The sequence below is a fragment of the Coccinella septempunctata genome, chromosome 5, assembly GCF_907165205.1.
Source record: "Coccinella septempunctata chromosome 5, icCocSept1.1, whole genome shotgun sequence".
NCBI classification, from domain to species: domain Eukaryota; kingdom Metazoa; phylum Arthropoda; class Insecta; order Coleoptera; family Coccinellidae; genus Coccinella; species Coccinella septempunctata.
In genome coordinates this window covers 33,399,563-33,418,628 of record NC_058193.1, presented here as the reverse complement: position 1 = coordinate 33,418,628, position 19,066 = coordinate 33,399,563, and the positions used below count along the sequence as shown (strand labels likewise).

Below are 19,066 nucleotides of genomic sequence, written 5' to 3'. Positions count from 1 at the left end.
CGGTGACATGAGTAATTAATTTTTGACAATTCCCAGTTAAGTATATTCAAAACAGCGCATCCACCATTTTAATTCCATTAAATGATGATTACTAGGAAACGAGTATGACTCACCAGACTTACCCCTTTTCAGTAAGAAATTGTTTACAGCTCTCTTTCAGCTTTGTTGTAGAGTTGTTCAGGTAGACCGATCCGGTCAGAAGTTAGAATTAAAAGATTTCGAACTTTACAAGTGGACACATCCAACGGAATTTCCGTTTGTACGAATTGCCCCCCTAGATTACAGATGAATGGGAGATGAAAATTTCTGTCAGAAAAGAGGGTTCGCCAGGTATCTAGAGTTTAAAGGTTTATCCTGGGATTTAGCCTTAAATTTTGTAGCGTCCCAGCTTGTGACTGAAATGGGGCAACTGGGGACCCCATCATTAAAAGTCATCAATATTTCAGACCCCCAACTCTATACATTGGGTCTTCTCAGGGATGACACATAAAATCGAAAGATTTACCTTGTAGTACTTTCTCCAACTAACATGACAATAAGTGAGAATAACAAAATTCTCAAATGACTAAGAAGGGTTAAGGGTTAGCACCTTTCCGAATTTCAACAACAATATTCAAGGCTCAAGCTGTCTTGTAAAAATAATCCACAAAGATTTATGATCCAAGATGATGAGCTAGGTATTTGAACCTAGGGAAGCGTGAAAAGGCCAAGGAATATGATTTTATTTTCAATACCGACTAATTTGTCGGAAAGAGTTCGTTTTAAAAAGAGGAAGATGATCATAAATTTTCGAATAATTCAATCAGGTGGTTTCAAAAAACATATACCACGATTTTTTTATTGAAGAAGGTAAAGTTACTGAAGGAAATTCAATTTTTGACCAAAAAATACGAAAAACTGTGCTAAATATTGTCCTCAGTTTCGCATAAAATAAACTTTCAAAATAAAAAATGAATTTGCGAAAATTATGGGGGTATAGCAAATTTCAAGAATATTTAACAGAATCACTAACCAGAACATGTGGTCAAAAACTGTTTTTACAGGGTAGGTATAAATTAATATTTGCGGAATTGAATTTGAAGCATAATTCCGTGTAAAAAATAGTGTGGGTTTGAACAGCTTCGGCTTTGATAAGTTTGATACAGCTTCATAAATATGATGGTCCTGAAAAGCAATTTTCTCTAACTCGTACAAATATTTTAACAGTAGATTCTTGAGGTCGAAAGACCTCTTTCCATTTCCCTTCCCATTTTTACCGAAACGACTCGGTTTTAAAGATACAGGTTGTTGAGAAACCAAAAAAAAAATGTTATTTTTAGTTCTATCTCACAAACGGTTTTATTGAATGAAAAGAATTTCGGAATATAGTTTTTCTTTCATTTGGTGAATCTTTTTCGAACACAAGATATCAGCCACGTCTTCCAGTTTTCTCATCATTATGACCATTACGTACTATAAAAATTCCAAGGATTCAAAGAACCCAACTCTTGAAACTAAGTTGGACGCTGTCTAATGAATGTTTGATCGTTTTGTAAAATAAAAGTCTTCCTCATATTTTCTCGTATAATGCGCCGTTTTCGAGTAATTTGATGTTCAAAAATAAAAAATATCTCTGATATTTGAAAAATTTGGTAGTTTGGCTGAATGCAACTCTGTTTGAAAGATCCACACATGTGTAGTGTCACAGATATAGCTAGTTAATCTGAAGGTAATTTTGTTTTTCCAGGGGTAGCACAGCTCATTATGAAAACTTAGAACGGCTGTATCTTTTTATCAGAGCCGAATCGGAAAAAATGGCATGGGAAAAAAGTGTTTCTTTCGACCTCAAGAGTCTGCTGTTAAATATTTGTACGAGTCAAAGATTCACCCTGCATATAAAGGAAAAAAAACAAACGATGTTGAATATAGCAACAATTTTTGACCAGTGTATTTCTTGCACCTAATATACAGGGGTAGCATAGCTCATTGTGAAATCTCTAAATGGCTATATATTTTAATCAGGGCCGAATCGGAAAAAATGGTATGGAAAAAAAGTGTTTCTTTTGACCTCAAGAATCTACTGTTAAAAATTTTGTACGAGTCAAAGACTCACCCTGTATATACTGGAGGCTGGAATTATCTTCAAAATTATTAACCTAGTGAGCAATATCATTCTGATAAGGGGAACACCACCAAAATGTTTCCTCTACCCTAAAACGTCTGATCAATTTGATTTCTGTCAGTTTTTTGAACCCTACTGAAAAATTTTTAGGGTTTTTTGTGCAGAACTCCTCATTGAAAATAAAAAAAAAATGCACAGGAAAACAGAGCAAGTTTTTTCAACAATAGGAGCATCGATATTTTCGTCTTATTATCGCCACATTGTAAACCTTTACCTTAGGTCCCAATTATAATGGAAACACGAGGAATATGAATGGAATACATTTCAAAGGAAAATTAATCATATCCTGTGATTAAATCCGACAAAAGAAAACGAATTACATGCTAATATATTGAATCTCTGATACGGATATCTCGAAAACAATAAACTCGCAAATAATGAAACCGAAAGGCGCGGAAGTAGCAAAAGTATTTCTTTCAAAAACCAGTACTGCGCACCTGTAACAGATACCTGACAATAGGACAGACTCCTCCCAGTCTCATCTTACCAAAAACCGAAGAAGAAGACCAGGACTGTTGATAAACAGGTTCACCTTTCGGTCTACACATTTAACTTTGCGCAGTGCTTACATGCGAAGATAGTTTGCAGGAGACTCCAACACCTGTCTGTCCTGTTATCTTGTGCTGTGCGTGCGCTACGAACTTAACACTCGAAAAAGTGCGCGGGAACAATTTGACCGATTCGATATTTTCGCAGCATGTGATATTTTTTTTCGGTATCGCGTTTGTGAAGCTGATTTCGGTTCTTTCTAATTCGGAAACCGAAAAGAACATGTAGATTTTCCTCGTAGAGGAGTTTTAGGACGAGTTTTCGTGATTTTTGAACGTTTTACGCGTTTGTGTTATTTGTGTTCGTGTTTATTCGATTTTTTAACGTTTATTGACGAGTTTTTCTATGATGGCAACTCATAAACAATTAGAGGACGAGTGGAGATTATGTCTCAGTGAGGATCTCGACGATTGGGTGGGAAATGGTGAGTAAATTTTTTTTAGTTGGGTGGTGAATTGTTTTGCTTATATGATGGGTCTACCTCAGATTTTCCTCAATTTCTGACAAATCGTGGGTAGAGATAAAATTCTCATTTTTATTCAGTCCGAATAATTAGGTCTAGCTTGTTGAACAAAACAGAAAACAGGTACACCTGAAGAATATCAACTTGTCAATATCAAAAATTTAGTAAAACAATAGCAGAAAAAGTGTTATAGTTCAAATTTACCCCTCAGCCAAGGGTGGTTCTAGTGAAGAACTTGGAGAGAATAAATGATTTTATTTTCTTCTTCAAATACGAATGAATTTCGAAGGAGTTTGCTGCCAAACATATAGCTATAACAGCTATTACAATTATAAACATACCTATTTATTTTAAGTATATCAACAAACACTTTACAGAATTTCACATACTAATTCATATCTCATGTTCACAAGAAAAAAATCAATTCCATCAATACTTTCCTAACACAATTTTACACTTCATCTATAATTTCTTCATGAATAGTGTATCGATGTATAGAATTTCCTAAGCTCTAATACTGAGAGTGAAGATAATTGTTGTTATTTGATGTGCTTCGATACATAATTCATTAAGGCGTGTGATGTTAAACGGATGAATGACCATATTCCTTAGATTTCGCAGAGAATATGGATGATAATTACTAGTATAACAATTTCGGAATTTCAACGAGTGTAGTATTTCATAACGTGGACAAATTGAAATTATTATACCTCCTAATTCAATAATAAATTATTCACGTACTTTTTTTTCAATCAGGATTTATGAATATTGATTTCAAAGAATAAAAAAATCGAAAGTCTGAAACTTCTTTATAGTTTTACTACAAATAACGAATAGTTCATATTTCCATCTTATAAAATCACCTTGTATATGAACATTCTATACATTCTTCGATCCATAAAAGTGTAGTATTCTCGATAAAATTTTCCAAGGTTGTACAGTACACTTGGTGCTCCACTTATGCGAAATGCAAACTTGTTTTTTCTACAGCTGGGTACTATTTACTAATATTGTGGCACCTTCACTATTTTTTGTTATGGATAGTTAATTTCCATGGAAAATGATGACATTTGCGGAAGTTTGTCATAGCATTCATTAACGCAATACATTAAATAAATGGATAAAAATTACGGAATTGGTATTTTTGAATCTATGCATTAAATATCATTTTTGAAATCAATTTTGTTGGAGAAATTATTGAATCAGCCTTACTCATATTCTTAGTCCAGTCAGTTTAATATCCATGGTGTTCTCAAAGAATATGTTGATTCTGAAAAAAACCAATTAAGTTAACGAACTGCACATTACTGGATCATTTTTAAGGAACATTATTATGAACTATTATGAACGTCGTTTAGTTTCGCATTATTTGCTATTATCATGATGTTATTTCGATGTAACACTCAGAAAAGAACTGCTTTATTAATGGACCATACTAAAGAATGAGTCATTTGTTGTTGATGGAATAAGATTTTTTGGAAATGTCATTGTACGAGAATTGTGATCTCTCAGGGTTTTGCCTCAAATTTCGATCAGTTACAGAGCAAAAGTTCAATGCTTGGGTGAAGCGTAGCCAATGCATGCTGATTATAGAACCGGAAATCCGTAATGAAACTTTAAATTTTTCCATTTTTCAACCTTCGAGTTAGGTGGTATCTAGCAAAAAATCATAGTAGAGCTAAACGTGATACATACACTGGAGGAGTAATCTTTCTTGTGATAAATCCCGACATTTCATCCACCCCGGCGCAGCCATTCGATCTCAGGAAAGTTTTAACTCCACCCAACTTTTTGGGAAGGTCAAATTGCGAATAGTTGTGATACATATTCTGAAAGAGCAACTCTTCTAGTAATCAATTCAAGAATTTCATACATCTCGGCTCAACCGTTCGGTCTTGTCGAATTCTCAAGTGAAATTTGCAATATTTGAAAATTGCCATTTTCAAGATGAAAATCTCAACGAAGGGAGATAGGCTTTCGAAATTGCTCGCAATAGATTCAGCGTGTTCGAAAACCTATATTTTCATACCAAACTTCCGAATATCTGGCCCAGTTTAGGAGAAAATAATTTTTTTTGTTTTTGCACTTTTCATTTTCGAGTTGAATTCGAAGAGCTCTCTGGAGTGCAATTCTCTATTAAATCATCAACTGTTTGGTTTTATAGAATCTTCAAAACAAATTCTATGCACTCCATATCCTAAAACAGTAATTGAACTTCCTGTTTTTCAGGCAGAGTAGCAAATAGGTGATTTTAGGGGGTCTAACCCCTTGCTCATTTTTGACCCAAAAAATCGAGATTTTCGAAATCGAGTTTTTGTACTAGGGTGGAAGCCTAGGCAACGCTGATTATATAACTGAAAATCCCAATTGGATCATACAAATATAACAGGAGATATCGCAGATTGAAAATTGCAATTTTTGAAAAAATGCCATTTCAGAGATGAAAATCTAAACGAAGGGAGATAGGCTTTCGAAATTGCTCGCAATAGATTCAGCGTGTTCGAAAACCTATATTTTCATACCAAAATTTCAAATATCTGGCCCAGTTTAGGAGAAAATAATTTTTTTTGTTTTTGCACTTTTCATTTTCGAGTTGACTTCGAAGAGCTCTCTGGAGTGCATTTCTCTATTGAATCATCAACTGTTTGGTTTTATAGAATCTTCAAAACAAATTCTATGCACTCCATATCCTAAAACTGTAATAGAACTTCCTGTTTTTCAGGCAGAGTAGCAAATAGGTGATTTTAGGGGGGTCTAACCCCTTGCTCATTTTTGACCCAAAAAATCGAGATTTTCGAAATCGAGTTTTTGTGCTAGGGTGGAAGCCTAGGCAACGCTGATTATATAACTGAAAATCCCAATTGGATGAGACGAATATAACAGGAGATATCGCAGATTGAAAATTGCAATTTTTGAAAAAATGCCATTTCAGAGATGAAAATCTAAACGAAAGGAGATAGGCTTTCGAAATTGCTCGCAATAGATTCAGCGTGTTCGAAAACCTATATTTTCATACCAAAATTTCAAATTTCTGGCCCAGTTTAGGAGAAAATAATTTTTTTCGTTTTTCCACTTTTCATTTTCGAGTTGACTTCGAAGAGCTCTCTGGAGTGCAATTCTCTGTTGAATCATCAACTGTTTGGTTTTATAGAATCTTCGAAACAAATTCTATGCACTCCATATCCTAAAACAGTAATAGAACTTCCTGTTTTTCAGGCAGAGTAGCAAATAGGTGATTTTAGGGGGGTCTAACCCCTTGCTCATTTTTGACCCAAAAAATCGAGATTTTCGAAATCGAGTTTTTGTGCTAGGGTGGAAGCCTAGGCAACGCTGATTATATAACTGAAAATCCCAATTGGATCAGACGAATATAACAGGAGATATCGCAAATTGAAAATTGCAATTTTTGAAAAAATGCCATTTCAGAGATGAAAATCTAAACGAAGGGAGATAGGCTTTCGAAATTGCTCGCAATAGATTCAGCGTGTTCGAAAACCTATATTTTCATACCAAAATTTCAAATATCTGGCCCAGTTTAGGAGAAAATAATTTTTTTTGTTTTTCCACTTTTCATTTTCGAGTTGACTTCGAAGAGCTCTCTGGAGTGCAATTCTCTGTTGAATCATCAACTGTTTGGTTTTATAGAATCTTCAAAACAAATTCTATGCACTCCATATCCTAAAACAGTAATAGATTGTTTTTCAGGCAGAGTAGCAAATATGTGATTTTAGGGGGGTCTAACCCCTTGCTCATTTTTGACCCAAAAAATCGGGATTTTCGAAATCGAGTTTTTGTGCTAGAGTGGAAGCCTAGGCAACGCTGATTACATAACTGAAAATCCCAATTGGATCAGACGAATATAACAGGAGATATCGCAGATTGAAAATTGCAATTTTTGAAAAAATGCCATTTCAGAGATGAAAATCTGAACGAAGGGAGATAGGTTTTCGAAATTGCTCGCAATAGATTCAGCGTGTTTGAAAACCTATATTTTCATACCAAAATTTCAAATATCTGGCCCAGTTTAGGAGAAAATAATTTTCTTTGTTTTTCCACTTTTCATTTTCGAGTTGACTTCGAAGAGCTCTCTGGAGTGCAATTCTCTATTAAATCATCAACTGTTTGGTTTTATAGAATCTTCAAAACAAATTCTATGCACTCCATATACTGAAAGAGTAATAGAACTTCCTGTTTTTCAGGCAGAGTAGCAAATAGGTGATTTTAGGGGGGTCTAACCCCTTGCTCATTTTTGACCCAAAAAATCGAGATTTTCGAAATCGAGTTTTTGTGCTAGGGTGGAAGCCTAGGCAACGCTGATTATATAACTGAAAATCCCAATTGGATGAGACGAATATAACAGGAGATATCGCAGATTGAAAATTGCAATTTTTGAAAAAATGCCATTTCAGAGATGAAAATCTAAACGAAAGGAGATAGGCTTTCGAAATTGCTCGCAATAGATTCAGCGTGTTCGAAAACCTATATTTTCATACCAAAATTTCAAATATCTGGCCCAGTTTAGGAGAAAATAATTTTCTTTGTTTTTCCACTTTTCATTTTCGAGTTGACTTCGAAGAGCTCTCTGGAGTGCAATTCTCTATTAAATCATCAACTGTTTGGTTTTATAGAATCTTCAAAACAAATTCTATGCACTCCATATACTGAAAGAGTAATAGAACTTCCTGTTTTTCAGGCAGAGTAGCAAATAGGTGATTTTAGGGGGGTCTAACCCCTTGCTCATTTTTCACCCAAAAAATCGGGATTTTCGAAATCGAGTTTTTGTGCTTGGGTGGAAGCCTTGGCAATACTGATTATAAAACTGGAAATCCCAATTGGATCAGACGAATATAACAGGAGATATCGCAGATTGAAAATTGCAATTTTTGAAAAAATGCCATTTCAGAGATGAAAATCTAAACGAAAGGAGATAGGCTTTCGAAATTGCTCGCAATAGATTCAGCGTGTTCGAAAACCTATATTTTCATACTAAAATTTCAAATTTCTGGCCCAGTTTAGGAGAAAATAATTTTTTTCGTTTTTCCACTTTTCATTTTCGAGTTGACTTCGAAGAGCTTTCTGGAGTTCAATTCTCTGTTGAATCATCAACTGTTTGGTTTTATAGAATCTTCAAAACAAATTCTATGCACTCCATATCCTAAAACTGTAATAGAACTTCCTGTTTTTCAGGCAGAGTAGCAAATAGGTGATTTTAGGGGGGTCTAACCCCTTGCTCATTTTTGACCCAAAAAATCGAGATTTTCGAAATCGAGTACTTGTGCTAGGATGGAAGCCTAGGCAACGCTGATTATATAACTGAAAATCCCAATTGGATCAGACGAATATAACAGGAGATATCGCAGATTGAAAATTGCAATTTTTCGAAAAATGCCATTTCAGAGATGAAAATCTAAACGAAGGGAGATAGGCTTTCGAAATTGCTCGCAATAGATTCAGCGTGTTCGAAAACCTATATTTTCATACCAAAATTTCAAATATCTGGCCCAGTTTAGGAGAAAATAATTTTTTTTGTTTTTCCACTTTTCATTTTCGAGTTGACTTCGAAGAGCTCTCTGGAGTGCAATTCTCTATTAAATCATCAACTGTTTGGTTTTATAGAATCTTCAAAACAAATTCTATGCACTCCATATACTGAAAGAGTAATAGAACTTCCTGTTTTTCAGGCAGAGTAGCAAATAGGTGATTTTAGGGGGGTCTAACCCCTTGCTCATTTTTGACCCAAAAAATCGAGATTTTCGAAATCGAGTTTTTGTGCTAGGGTGGAAACCTAGGCAACGCTGATTATATAACTGAAAATCCCAATTGGATGAGACGAATATAACAGGAGATATCGCAGATTGAAAATTGCAATTTTTGAAAAAATGCCATTTCAGAGATGAAAATCTAAACGAAAGGAGATAGGCTTTCGAAATTGCTCGCAATAGATTCAGCGTGTTCGAAAACCTATAATTTCATACCAAAATTTCAAATATCTGGCCCAGTTTAGGAGAAAATAATTTTTTTTGTTTTTCCACTTTTCATTTTCGAGTTGACTTCGAAGAGCTCTCTGGAGTGCAATTCTCTGTTGAATCATCAACTGTTTGGTTTTATAGAATCCTCAAAACAAATTCTATGCACTCCATATCCTAAAACAGTAATAGAACTTCCTGTTTTTCAGGCAGAGTAGCAAATAGGTGATTTTAGGGGGTCTAACCCCTTGCTCATTTTTGACCCAAAAAATCAGGATTTTCGAAATCGAGTTTTCGTGCTAGGGTGGAAGCCTAGGCAACGCTGATCATATACCTGAAAATCCCAATTGGATCAGACGAATATAACAGGAGATATCGCAGATTGAAAATTGCAATTTTTGGAAAAATGCCATTTCAGAGATGAAAATCTAAACGAAGGGAGATAGGCTTTCGAAATTGCTCGCAATAGATTCAGCGTGTTCGAAAACCTATATTTTCATACCAAAATTTCAAATTTCTGGCCCAGTTTAGGAGAAAATAATTTTTTTCGTTTTTCCACTTTTCATTTTCGAGTTGACTTCGAAGAGCTCTCTGGAGTGCAATTCTCTATTAAATCATCAACTGTTTCTTTTGATAGAATCTTCAAATTAAATTCTATGCACTCCATATCCTAAAACAGTAATAGAACTTCCTGTTTTTCAGGCAGAGTAGCAAATAGGTGATTTTAGTGGGTCTAACCCCTTGCTCATTTTTGACCCAAAAAATCGAGATTTTCGAAATTGAGTATTTGTGCTAGGATGGAAGCCTAGGCAACGCTGATTATATAACTGAAAATCCCAATTGGATCAGACGAATATAACAGGAGATATCGCAGATTGAAAATTGCAATTTTTGGAAAAATGCCATTTCAGAGATGAAAATCTAAACGAAGGGAGATAGGCTTTCGAAATTGCTCGCAATAGATTCAGCGTGTTCGAAAACCTATATTTTCATACCAAAATTTCAAATATCTGGCCGCGTTTAGGAGAAAATAATTTTTTTTGTTTTTCCACTTTTCATTTTCGAGTTGACTTCGAAGAGCTCTCTGGAGTGCAATTCTCTGTTAAATCATCAACTGTTTGGTTTTATAGAATCTTCAAAACAAATTCTATGCACTCCATATCCTAAAACAGTAATAATCCTCCTTGTTTTTCAGGCAGAGTAGCAAATAGGTGATTTTAGGGGGGTCTAACCCCTTGCTCATTTTTGACCCAAAAAATCGAGATTTTCGAAATCGAGTTTTTATGCTAGGGTGGAAGCCTAGGCAACGCTGATTATATAACTGAAAATCCCAATTGGATGAGACGAATATAACAGGAGATATCGCAGATTGAAAATTGCAATTTTTGAAAAAATGCCATTTCAGAGATGAAAATCTAAACGAAAGGAGATAGGCTTTCGAAATTGCTCGCAATAGATTCAGCGTGTTCGAAAACCTATATTTTCATACCAAAATTTCAAATATCTGGCCCAGTTTAGGAGAAAATAATTTTTTTTGTTTTTCCACTTTTCATTTTCGAGTTGACTTCGAAGAGCTCTCTGGAGTGCAATTCTCTATTAAATCATCAACTGTTTGGTTTTATAGAATCTTCAAAACAAATTCTATGCACTCCATATACTGAAAGAGTAATAGAACTTCCTGTTTTTCAGGCAGAGTAGCAAATAGGTGATTTTAGGGGGGTCTAACCCCTTGCTCATTTTTGACCCAAAAAATCGGGATTTTCGAAATCGAGTTTTTGTGCTAGGGTGGAAGCCTAGGCAACGCTGATTATATAACTGAAAATCCCAATTGGATCAGACGAATATAACAGGAGATATCGCAGATTGAAAATTGCAATTTTTGAAAAAATACCATTTCAGAGATGAAAATCTAAACGAAGGGAGATAGGCTTTCGAAATTGCTCGCAATAGATTCAGCGTGTTCGAAAACCTAAATTTTCATACCAAACTTCCAAATATCGGACACTGTTCACGAGAATATAATTTTTTCTGTTTCTCCATTTTTATTTTCAAGTTCCCTGGAGTACAACTCCCTATTGAATTATCAACTACGGATTTGGTTTTCTCGAAGCTGCAAAACAATTTCTATATGCACTCCATATCCTAGGAGAGTAGGCCCCTCAAGAATCTTGGAAATGGTTATGAATTTCATCATTATTTGCAATGAAAGTAAAAAATTAAGTTTCATTTTTTCTGAAAAAATTCATAATTTGTGATTGATGCGACTGGTTTCATGTTGTTCACCCAGTATATCGCGATTCAACTCAGTGTATAACAAACGAACTGTTTCCAGTCCAAAAACAATATAATCAACGATTTAGCTTGCACAGTGCGTGATTATCAAACTCAATACGTTCGATATCGTACGTTTTTCCCATGCATATCTATCGGACAACATAGGTGTTGGATTTTGGGTTGGGTAACACCTCCTGCGTGCTGATTCCTGCCAGATCCCGTTCTGCATAACTTAGAAGGCTCTTCTTCATCGTGCACTCTCGCTGAATTCGAAGAATGGTTGCGGGGAGAAGTCAACGAGTTCAATAAATTCGTTGGCAGAAGTTGCGCTATGCTATAACATTACAAAATGCCGAACTATGCATATCAGGACGGCATTCCGAAGAATACGAGCCGGCTCCCGACGCAGGACCGGATTTTGGTGAAGGCGATTCACTAAATTCGATTCACGAAAATAAGTAGGTACGCGACTTCTTCTAGCAATGAATCTAGCGAAATCGAGAAAGAAGATAAGTATGGAACTTAACCCAATATGAGATCGCCTCCTAAGGCTTTTGGCTCTATGGGACCGCTCTACATCTCCCAGGTGCTTTGTGGAGCAATGGTTTGCAGTCTATTCTACTCATGATGTGTATGTAGTAGAATCACCTTTGTGTTTTGTACAATATGTGGCTTGAAATACTGCAGCTCGACTCTACCGAACACAACTGATGAGATTAAAGCAGGGAGTAAAGAAAATATGCTATCATCACTATTTCAGTCACCATAATGTCAATTTCCATGTTGCTTGTTCAAAACTTCATTCACATTAATATTGAACAGATATTGCCCTCTCCATTTATCACTATAAATTAATAAAAATTTTGTGCACATATGAATATTCATGAAAGATTAAGCGTTTTCTCGATGTAGTATCCTGATTCTGTGACCAAAATGTGGAATAAAATGATAGTCGTTATCTAAACGAAGGGAGATAGGATTCCGAAATTGCTCGCAATAGATTCAGCGTGTTTGAAAACCTATATTTTCTTACCAAACTTTCGAATATCTGGCCCAGTTTAGGAGAAAATAATTCTTTTTGTTTTTCCACTTTTCATTTTCGAGTTGACTTCGAAGAGCTCTCTGGAGTGCAATTCTCTATTGAATCATCAACTGTTTGGTTTTCTAGGATGTTCTTAACAAATTCTATGCACTCCAGACAGTAATAGAACTTTCTGTTTTTCAGGCAGAGTAGCAAATAGGTGATTTTAGGGGGGTCCAACCCCTTGTTCATTTTTGACCAAAAAAATCGAGATTTTCGAAATCGAGTTTTTGTGCTAGGATGGAAGGCTAGGCAACGCTGATTATATAACTGAAAATCCCAATTGGATCAGACGAATATAACAGGAGATATCGTAGATTGAAAATTGCAATTTTTGAAATATATGCCATTTCAGAGATGAAAATCTAAACGAAGGGAGATAGGCTTTCGAAAATGCTCGCAATAGATTCAGCGGAATCGAAAACCTATATTTTCATACCAAAATTTCAAATATCTGGCCCTGTTTAGGAGAAAATAAATTTATTTGTTTTTCCACTTTTCATTTTCGAGTTGACTTCGAAGAGCTCTCTGGAATGCAATTCTCTATTGAATCATCAACTGTTTGGTTTTCTAGATTCTTCAAAACAAATTCAATGCACTCCATATTCTAGGACAGTAATAGAACATCCTGATTTTCAGACAGAGTAGCAAACAGGTGATTTTAGGGGGGTCTAACCCCTTGCTCATTTTTGACCCAAAAAATCGAGATTTTCGAAATCGAGTTTTTATGCTAGGATGGAAGCCTAGGCAACGCTGATTATATAACTGAAAATCCTTATTGGATCAGACGAATATAACAGGAGATATCGCAGATTGAAAATTGCAATTTTTGAAAAAATGCCATTTCAGAGATGAAAATCTAAACGAAGGGAGATAGGCTTTCGAAAATGCTCGCAATAGATTCAGCGGGATCGAAAACCTATATTTTCATACCAAAATTTCAAATATCTGGCCCTGTTTAGGAGAAAATAAATTTTTTTGTTTTTCCACTTTTCATTTTCGAGTTGACTTCGAAGAGCTCTCTGGAGTGCAATTCTCTATTGAATCATCAACTGTTTGGTTTTCTAGAATCTTCAAAACAAATTCTATGCACTCCATATCCTAAGACAGTAATAGAACTTCCTGTTTTTCAGGCAGAGTAGCAAATAGGTGATTTTAGGGGGGTCTAACCCCTTGCTCATTTTTGACCCAAAAAATCGAGATTTTCGAAATCGAGTTTTTGTGCTGGGGTGGAAGCCTAGGCAACGCTGATTTTATAACTGAAAATCCCAATGGGATCAGACGAATATATCAGGAGATATCGCAGATTGAAAATTGCAATTTTTGAAAAAATACCATTTCAGAGATGAAAATCTAAACGAAGGGAGATAGGCTTTCGAAATTGCTCGCAATAGATTCAGCGTGTTCGAAAACCTATATTTTCATACCAAAATTTCAAATATCTGGCCCAGTTTAGGAGAAAATAATTTTATTTGTTTTTCCACTTTTCATTTTCGAGTTGACTTCGAAGAGCTCTCTGGAGTGCAATTCTCTATTAAATCATCAACTGTTTGGTTTGATAGAATCTTCGAAACAAATTCTATGCACTCCATATCCTAAGACAGTAATAGAACTGCCTGTTTTTCAGGCAGAGTAGCAAATAGGTGATTTTAGGGGGGTCTAACCCCTTGCTCATTTTTGACCCAAAAAATCGAGATTTTCGAAATCGAGTTTTTGTGCTAGGGTGGAAGCCTAGGCAACGCTGATTATATAACTGAAAATCCCAATTGGATCAGACGAATATAACAGGAGATATCGCAGATTGAAAATTGCAATTTTTGAAAAATGCCATTTCCAAGATGAAAATCTAAATAAAGGAAGATAGACTTTCGGAATTGCTCGCAATAGATTCAGCGTGTTCGAATTAGATATTCGATATTCATAGAAAATGAAGGAAACTCATTTGTACTCTAACAAGACGATATACAAGAGAATCGCTGGAGACTTGAACGATCGGCCAAGCGAGAAACTGCGCTAACAATTGCAGACTGTCCCTCGCATTCATTTAACGTAGGTGGCAGCAATATAAACTGAATTCCACACATACCGAAGAATAACACTGAAAAAAATCATATGATCGTGTCTGAGAGAACATTCTCGTCTAATACCCCTCTGTAGGTGTGTTGAAGTATCTGCTGGACATAGGTATAGATATATCGGTCTCTTTCTTCCTCGGACTCAACCTTCAACGCAAGTCGAAGAAAAAGAGCGACATACACGGTTAACCTGTTAGAATTTAATAATAAGTTACCGTTAATTCGATAAATTCAGAATTATATAACAATACGGTAATTAGCGGACAATTCGAACGGAACTGAATGGTTTATAGTGTGCGCACAAAACTGTCATAATGATAAACATTTTTTGAGGCATGTGGTTATTGAATTAATCAATGCAAACTAAGCGACGTAGAAAACAGAACATCAACTGTTACTGAATTTATTTTAACAATTTTTTGTACACATGTTATTTTGATTTTTGTTAGAAATTCTATAGCAACTTTCGAATGGTGAACATCAAAAGCCATCTACTAGGAATATACTCAGAAATACGGGTTTTCGAAAGACGTAGGTACCTACTAGCTTTGAAAGACACACACTTTTTTTGACAGAAGTAGAACTGGTAAAAATGATGCGTTTCATAAAAATCACCTTTAGATACAAATTCAAAATGACAAAGTTGAAAAAATATTGAGAATTATTAATGAAATAGATCCTAATACGACCCTAGACCGTTTGTTAGCTGAATTATTGCAAAGCAGTGAGAAAAAACTTATCACGACCATGTGGTTCCGTTTAGGATATTGGCTCGTTCGATATTTAGGTAGTAATGAAAATGGAAACTTAGTATTGCCGAATTGTTCTCATCATTTTTTAGTAACTTACACGATTCTATGAAATGGCTCATTTCGATACCAACTGACAAAAGAGTCTTAGGATAAAAGTGCAAAAAATAGAATAATACTCCAAAATCTCACCAATAAAATTCGTCTAAATTATTCACGAATTTTTTCACAATGGGCATCACAATCTTCTTGTTCAAACATTCCAACAATCGTCGTAAAATGGGATGAAATGGGGAAACATCAAAGCAATTTTTCAACATAACTAACGTAAGCACTTTCAAGAAACTGCCTCGATTTTCTACATTTTTTTTCACCCTAAATTGCACGATAGGTACAACAATTATGATTCTCTCAAAAGTGACCTGATGCATCTATTCCGATGAACTTGGTACTGAACCATTCATTGTCCAGCCATATGTTTATGTTTTGTTTCGCCTTCCACAGTTCCGTACTTGAAATTCAATGAAATTTTGTCGAACTTCTACAGACTGTATCTCAGCCGTCTGGGATGTTTTATACAGACAATTTTTGGTTAAACGACTTATTTTGATGAGTTCTACCTTCTGTCAAAAAAATGCCTCACCTTTGAGAACACCCTATATAGGTACAAACTTTGAGAGGAGTCCTGAGCTCAGTTTTCGTGAAGAGTCCATTAGTGAAAACAGTTTCGCGATTTCTTCATCTTTCTTGAAGATATAACCAAATTTGAATATTTTGTCGATTTCGAAAATGTGCCATAACTTCATCATTTTCGAAAATATCTATCTAAAAACGATAAAAACTTTCTACAGGCATTTTTTCTCTGGGAATCTTACGACACTATATCTATTCAACTTCTTTTATTCCTTGTACTAAGGTTTGAAAACATTTACCTTCATAGTTTTGAGTGTAGGTAGGTAGATATACTTCGGTAAAATGGGTTTTAGAGGAATTTACCTATCTAGTCTGGAAGTACAAATATGAAGTCCTAATTTTTATATGATACTAAAATCTAGAGAATTTGACGTTTAACTCACGAGATGATTGAAATTCCACTCGGTCATCTCAGAGGTGGAGGTTCACACAATAGCAGCATTGATAAATTCCGAAGAATTGATGATAGAAAATGGAAGAAAGTAAATTCCAGTAGCAGTGCCCATTAGTTGCACATGGGCATACATTCCGTCTTTGTCAAGATGGAAAGTACGAATACCTTCCTTTGAAGTCTTTCCATGGGCCCCTTCCATCCCGCACCCAGATAGGACTCTCTTCTGTCGCTTCAAAATGATCCTTTCGACGATTTTTCTGCATACTAACCTAGGAACCTCGTTTTATCGTTACTTTACGACGATAAATTCGAAACGCCTCTTACTTTGCCGACTATGTGTCAACCGTTCTTTCGTTTCAAAGTGAAATAATGGGAATGAATGAAATATTGTGGTGTGAACGGGGCCTAAACGTGATCACCACTGGCACGCGCGACCTGCGGTGTTCTGGATACCGTAACAGGTTTTTTCCTGCCACGGTGGTTTGTTATATTCTTCGGGAGTAGATGGACACGTTGTGAATGCAGTCGAAACTAATTGGACGCTGAAAGCTTCAGTTTCTATGCTTTATATACTGTATCTTTAATATCGCAGAATTACAGGAGATATGGCAACTCGCATAAGTCAGAATTCTTACTTCTATCCTATAAAATTCTGATTTGTATCTTACAATTCTGACTTGTGTCTCAGATTCAATACTTGTCTGTCTCAAAATTCTCAATTCTATCAGAGATTTTTGACTCATAACTCAGAATTCTTGTCTGTATCTCAGAATTTTAACATGTATCTCAAAATTCTGAAATATATCCCAGAATTCTAACGTGAATCCCAAAAATTCTGACTTGTATCCCTGAGTTCTTACTTGCACCTCATATTCAATACTTGTGTGTCTCAAAATTCTCAATTCTATCAGGGAATTCTGACTCGTAACTCAGAATTCTTGTCTGTATCTCAGAATTTTGACATGTATCTCAAAATTTTGAAATATATCCCTGAATTCTAACGTGAATCCCGAAAATTCTGACTTGTATCCCTGAGTTCTTACTTGCACCTCAGATTCAATACTTGTGTGTCTCAAAATTCTCAATTCTATCAGAGAATTCTGACTCGTAACTCAGAATTCTTGTCTGTATCTTAGAATTTTGACATGTATCTCAAAATTTTGAAATATATCCCAGAATTCTAACGTGAATCCCAAAAATTCTGACTTGTATCCCCGAATTCTTACTTGCATCTCAGATTCTATACTTGTGTGTCTCAAAATTCTCAATTCTATCAGTGAATTCTGACTCATATCTCAGAATTATGACTCTAGGCTCATAATTATCACTTGAATCTCAGGCTGCTGGCTTGTACTTCAGAATTATGACTCGTACCTCAGAATTCTTACCTGTATCTCAGAATTTTGATATGTATTTCAAAATTTTCAAATATATTCCAGAATTTTGACGTGAATCCCAAAAATTCTGACTTGTATCCCTGAATTCTTACTTGCACCTCAGATTCAATACTTGTGTGTCTCAAAATTCTTAATTCTATCACATAATTCTAACTCGTATCTCAGAATTATGACTCTGAGCTTAAAATTATGTCTTGAATCTCAGTCTGCTGACTTGCATTTCAGAATTATGACTCGAAGCTTGAAATTCTTACCTGTATTTCAAAATTTCGACATATATCTCAAAATTTTGAAGTTTATTTCAGAATTCTGACGTGAATCCCACTAATTCTGACTTGTATCCCTGAATTCTTACTTGAACCTCAGATTCAATACTTGTGTGTCTCAAAATTCTCAATTCTATTATAGAATTCTGACTTTTATGCCAGAATTTCATATGAAATTATGACACTTACCTCAAAATTATGACTTGTAGCTCAGGCTTCTGATTTGTACCTCAGAATTATGACTCAGAATTCTCACCTGTATCTCAGAATTTTGACTTATATCTCAAAATTTGGAAATATATCCCAGACTTCAGACGTGAATCTCAAAAATTTTGACTTGTATCCCTGAATTCTAACTAGCACCACAGAATTTTTTGTAAAACTTGGCACTCGTACACTGAAGAATCCGTTTTTGATCTTCTTTTCTTTGGATAAAGTTAGATAAGTACGCTGATCTTATCTGACCACTTTTTCATAGCTTTCATGATGCTTTCAGCTCATTCCTAAGATTGTTATTAGGTACCAGGTACATTGAATATTACCACAAGTCCACAAGTGAACCATCGGCCTACTTGTACAATATATCAAAAAATCTAAGGCGTTCCAATAGATCAATTCCAAAATACGATAGCAGGTATGTCTATTCGATTATCTGGATATCTGGAGTAATGCTATTTGTAATTGGTCGATATTACTTAACCATTATCTATAATAAACATTTTCCACGGTCGGCTGAGCATACTCGCCTCTAGATCTAGATGCACATAATATCGTGATTGATATGCTCGCCCAGGGATCTCATTTGGCGTTGAAAGAATAGATTTTTTTTTCACTTTATTCCATTGTTCGAGCTCAGAGGTGAGGTATACCTATACAAGGCCTGGAGGTTCCGTTTGATACAAGATCGAAGAACTGAGAATAAGTTCTTCATTTGAAAAGTGTACGGAAATATTTCAAATTTGGAAAAACTGTATGGGGGTTGAAAGGGATATGATATA

The 19,066-nt window shown here is 35.3% G+C and overlaps 1 protein-coding gene across 1 annotated transcript in view; it reads left to right on the top strand.

The window, feature by feature from the left end:
* Nucleotides 1–2,727: 2,727 nt before the first annotated feature.
* The window catches only part of LOC123312982 (cerebellar degeneration-related protein 2), a 66,758-nt gene continuing 50,419 nt past the window's right edge, over nt 2,728–19,066 (top strand). The window contains exon 1 of the mRNA XM_044897623.1: nt 2,728–3,134. Within this exon, the coding sequence (XP_044753558.1) occupies nt 3,056–3,134 (79 nt within the window). The 5' untranslated portion in view covers nt 2,728–3,055. The remainder of the gene's footprint in view (nt 3,135–19,066) is intronic.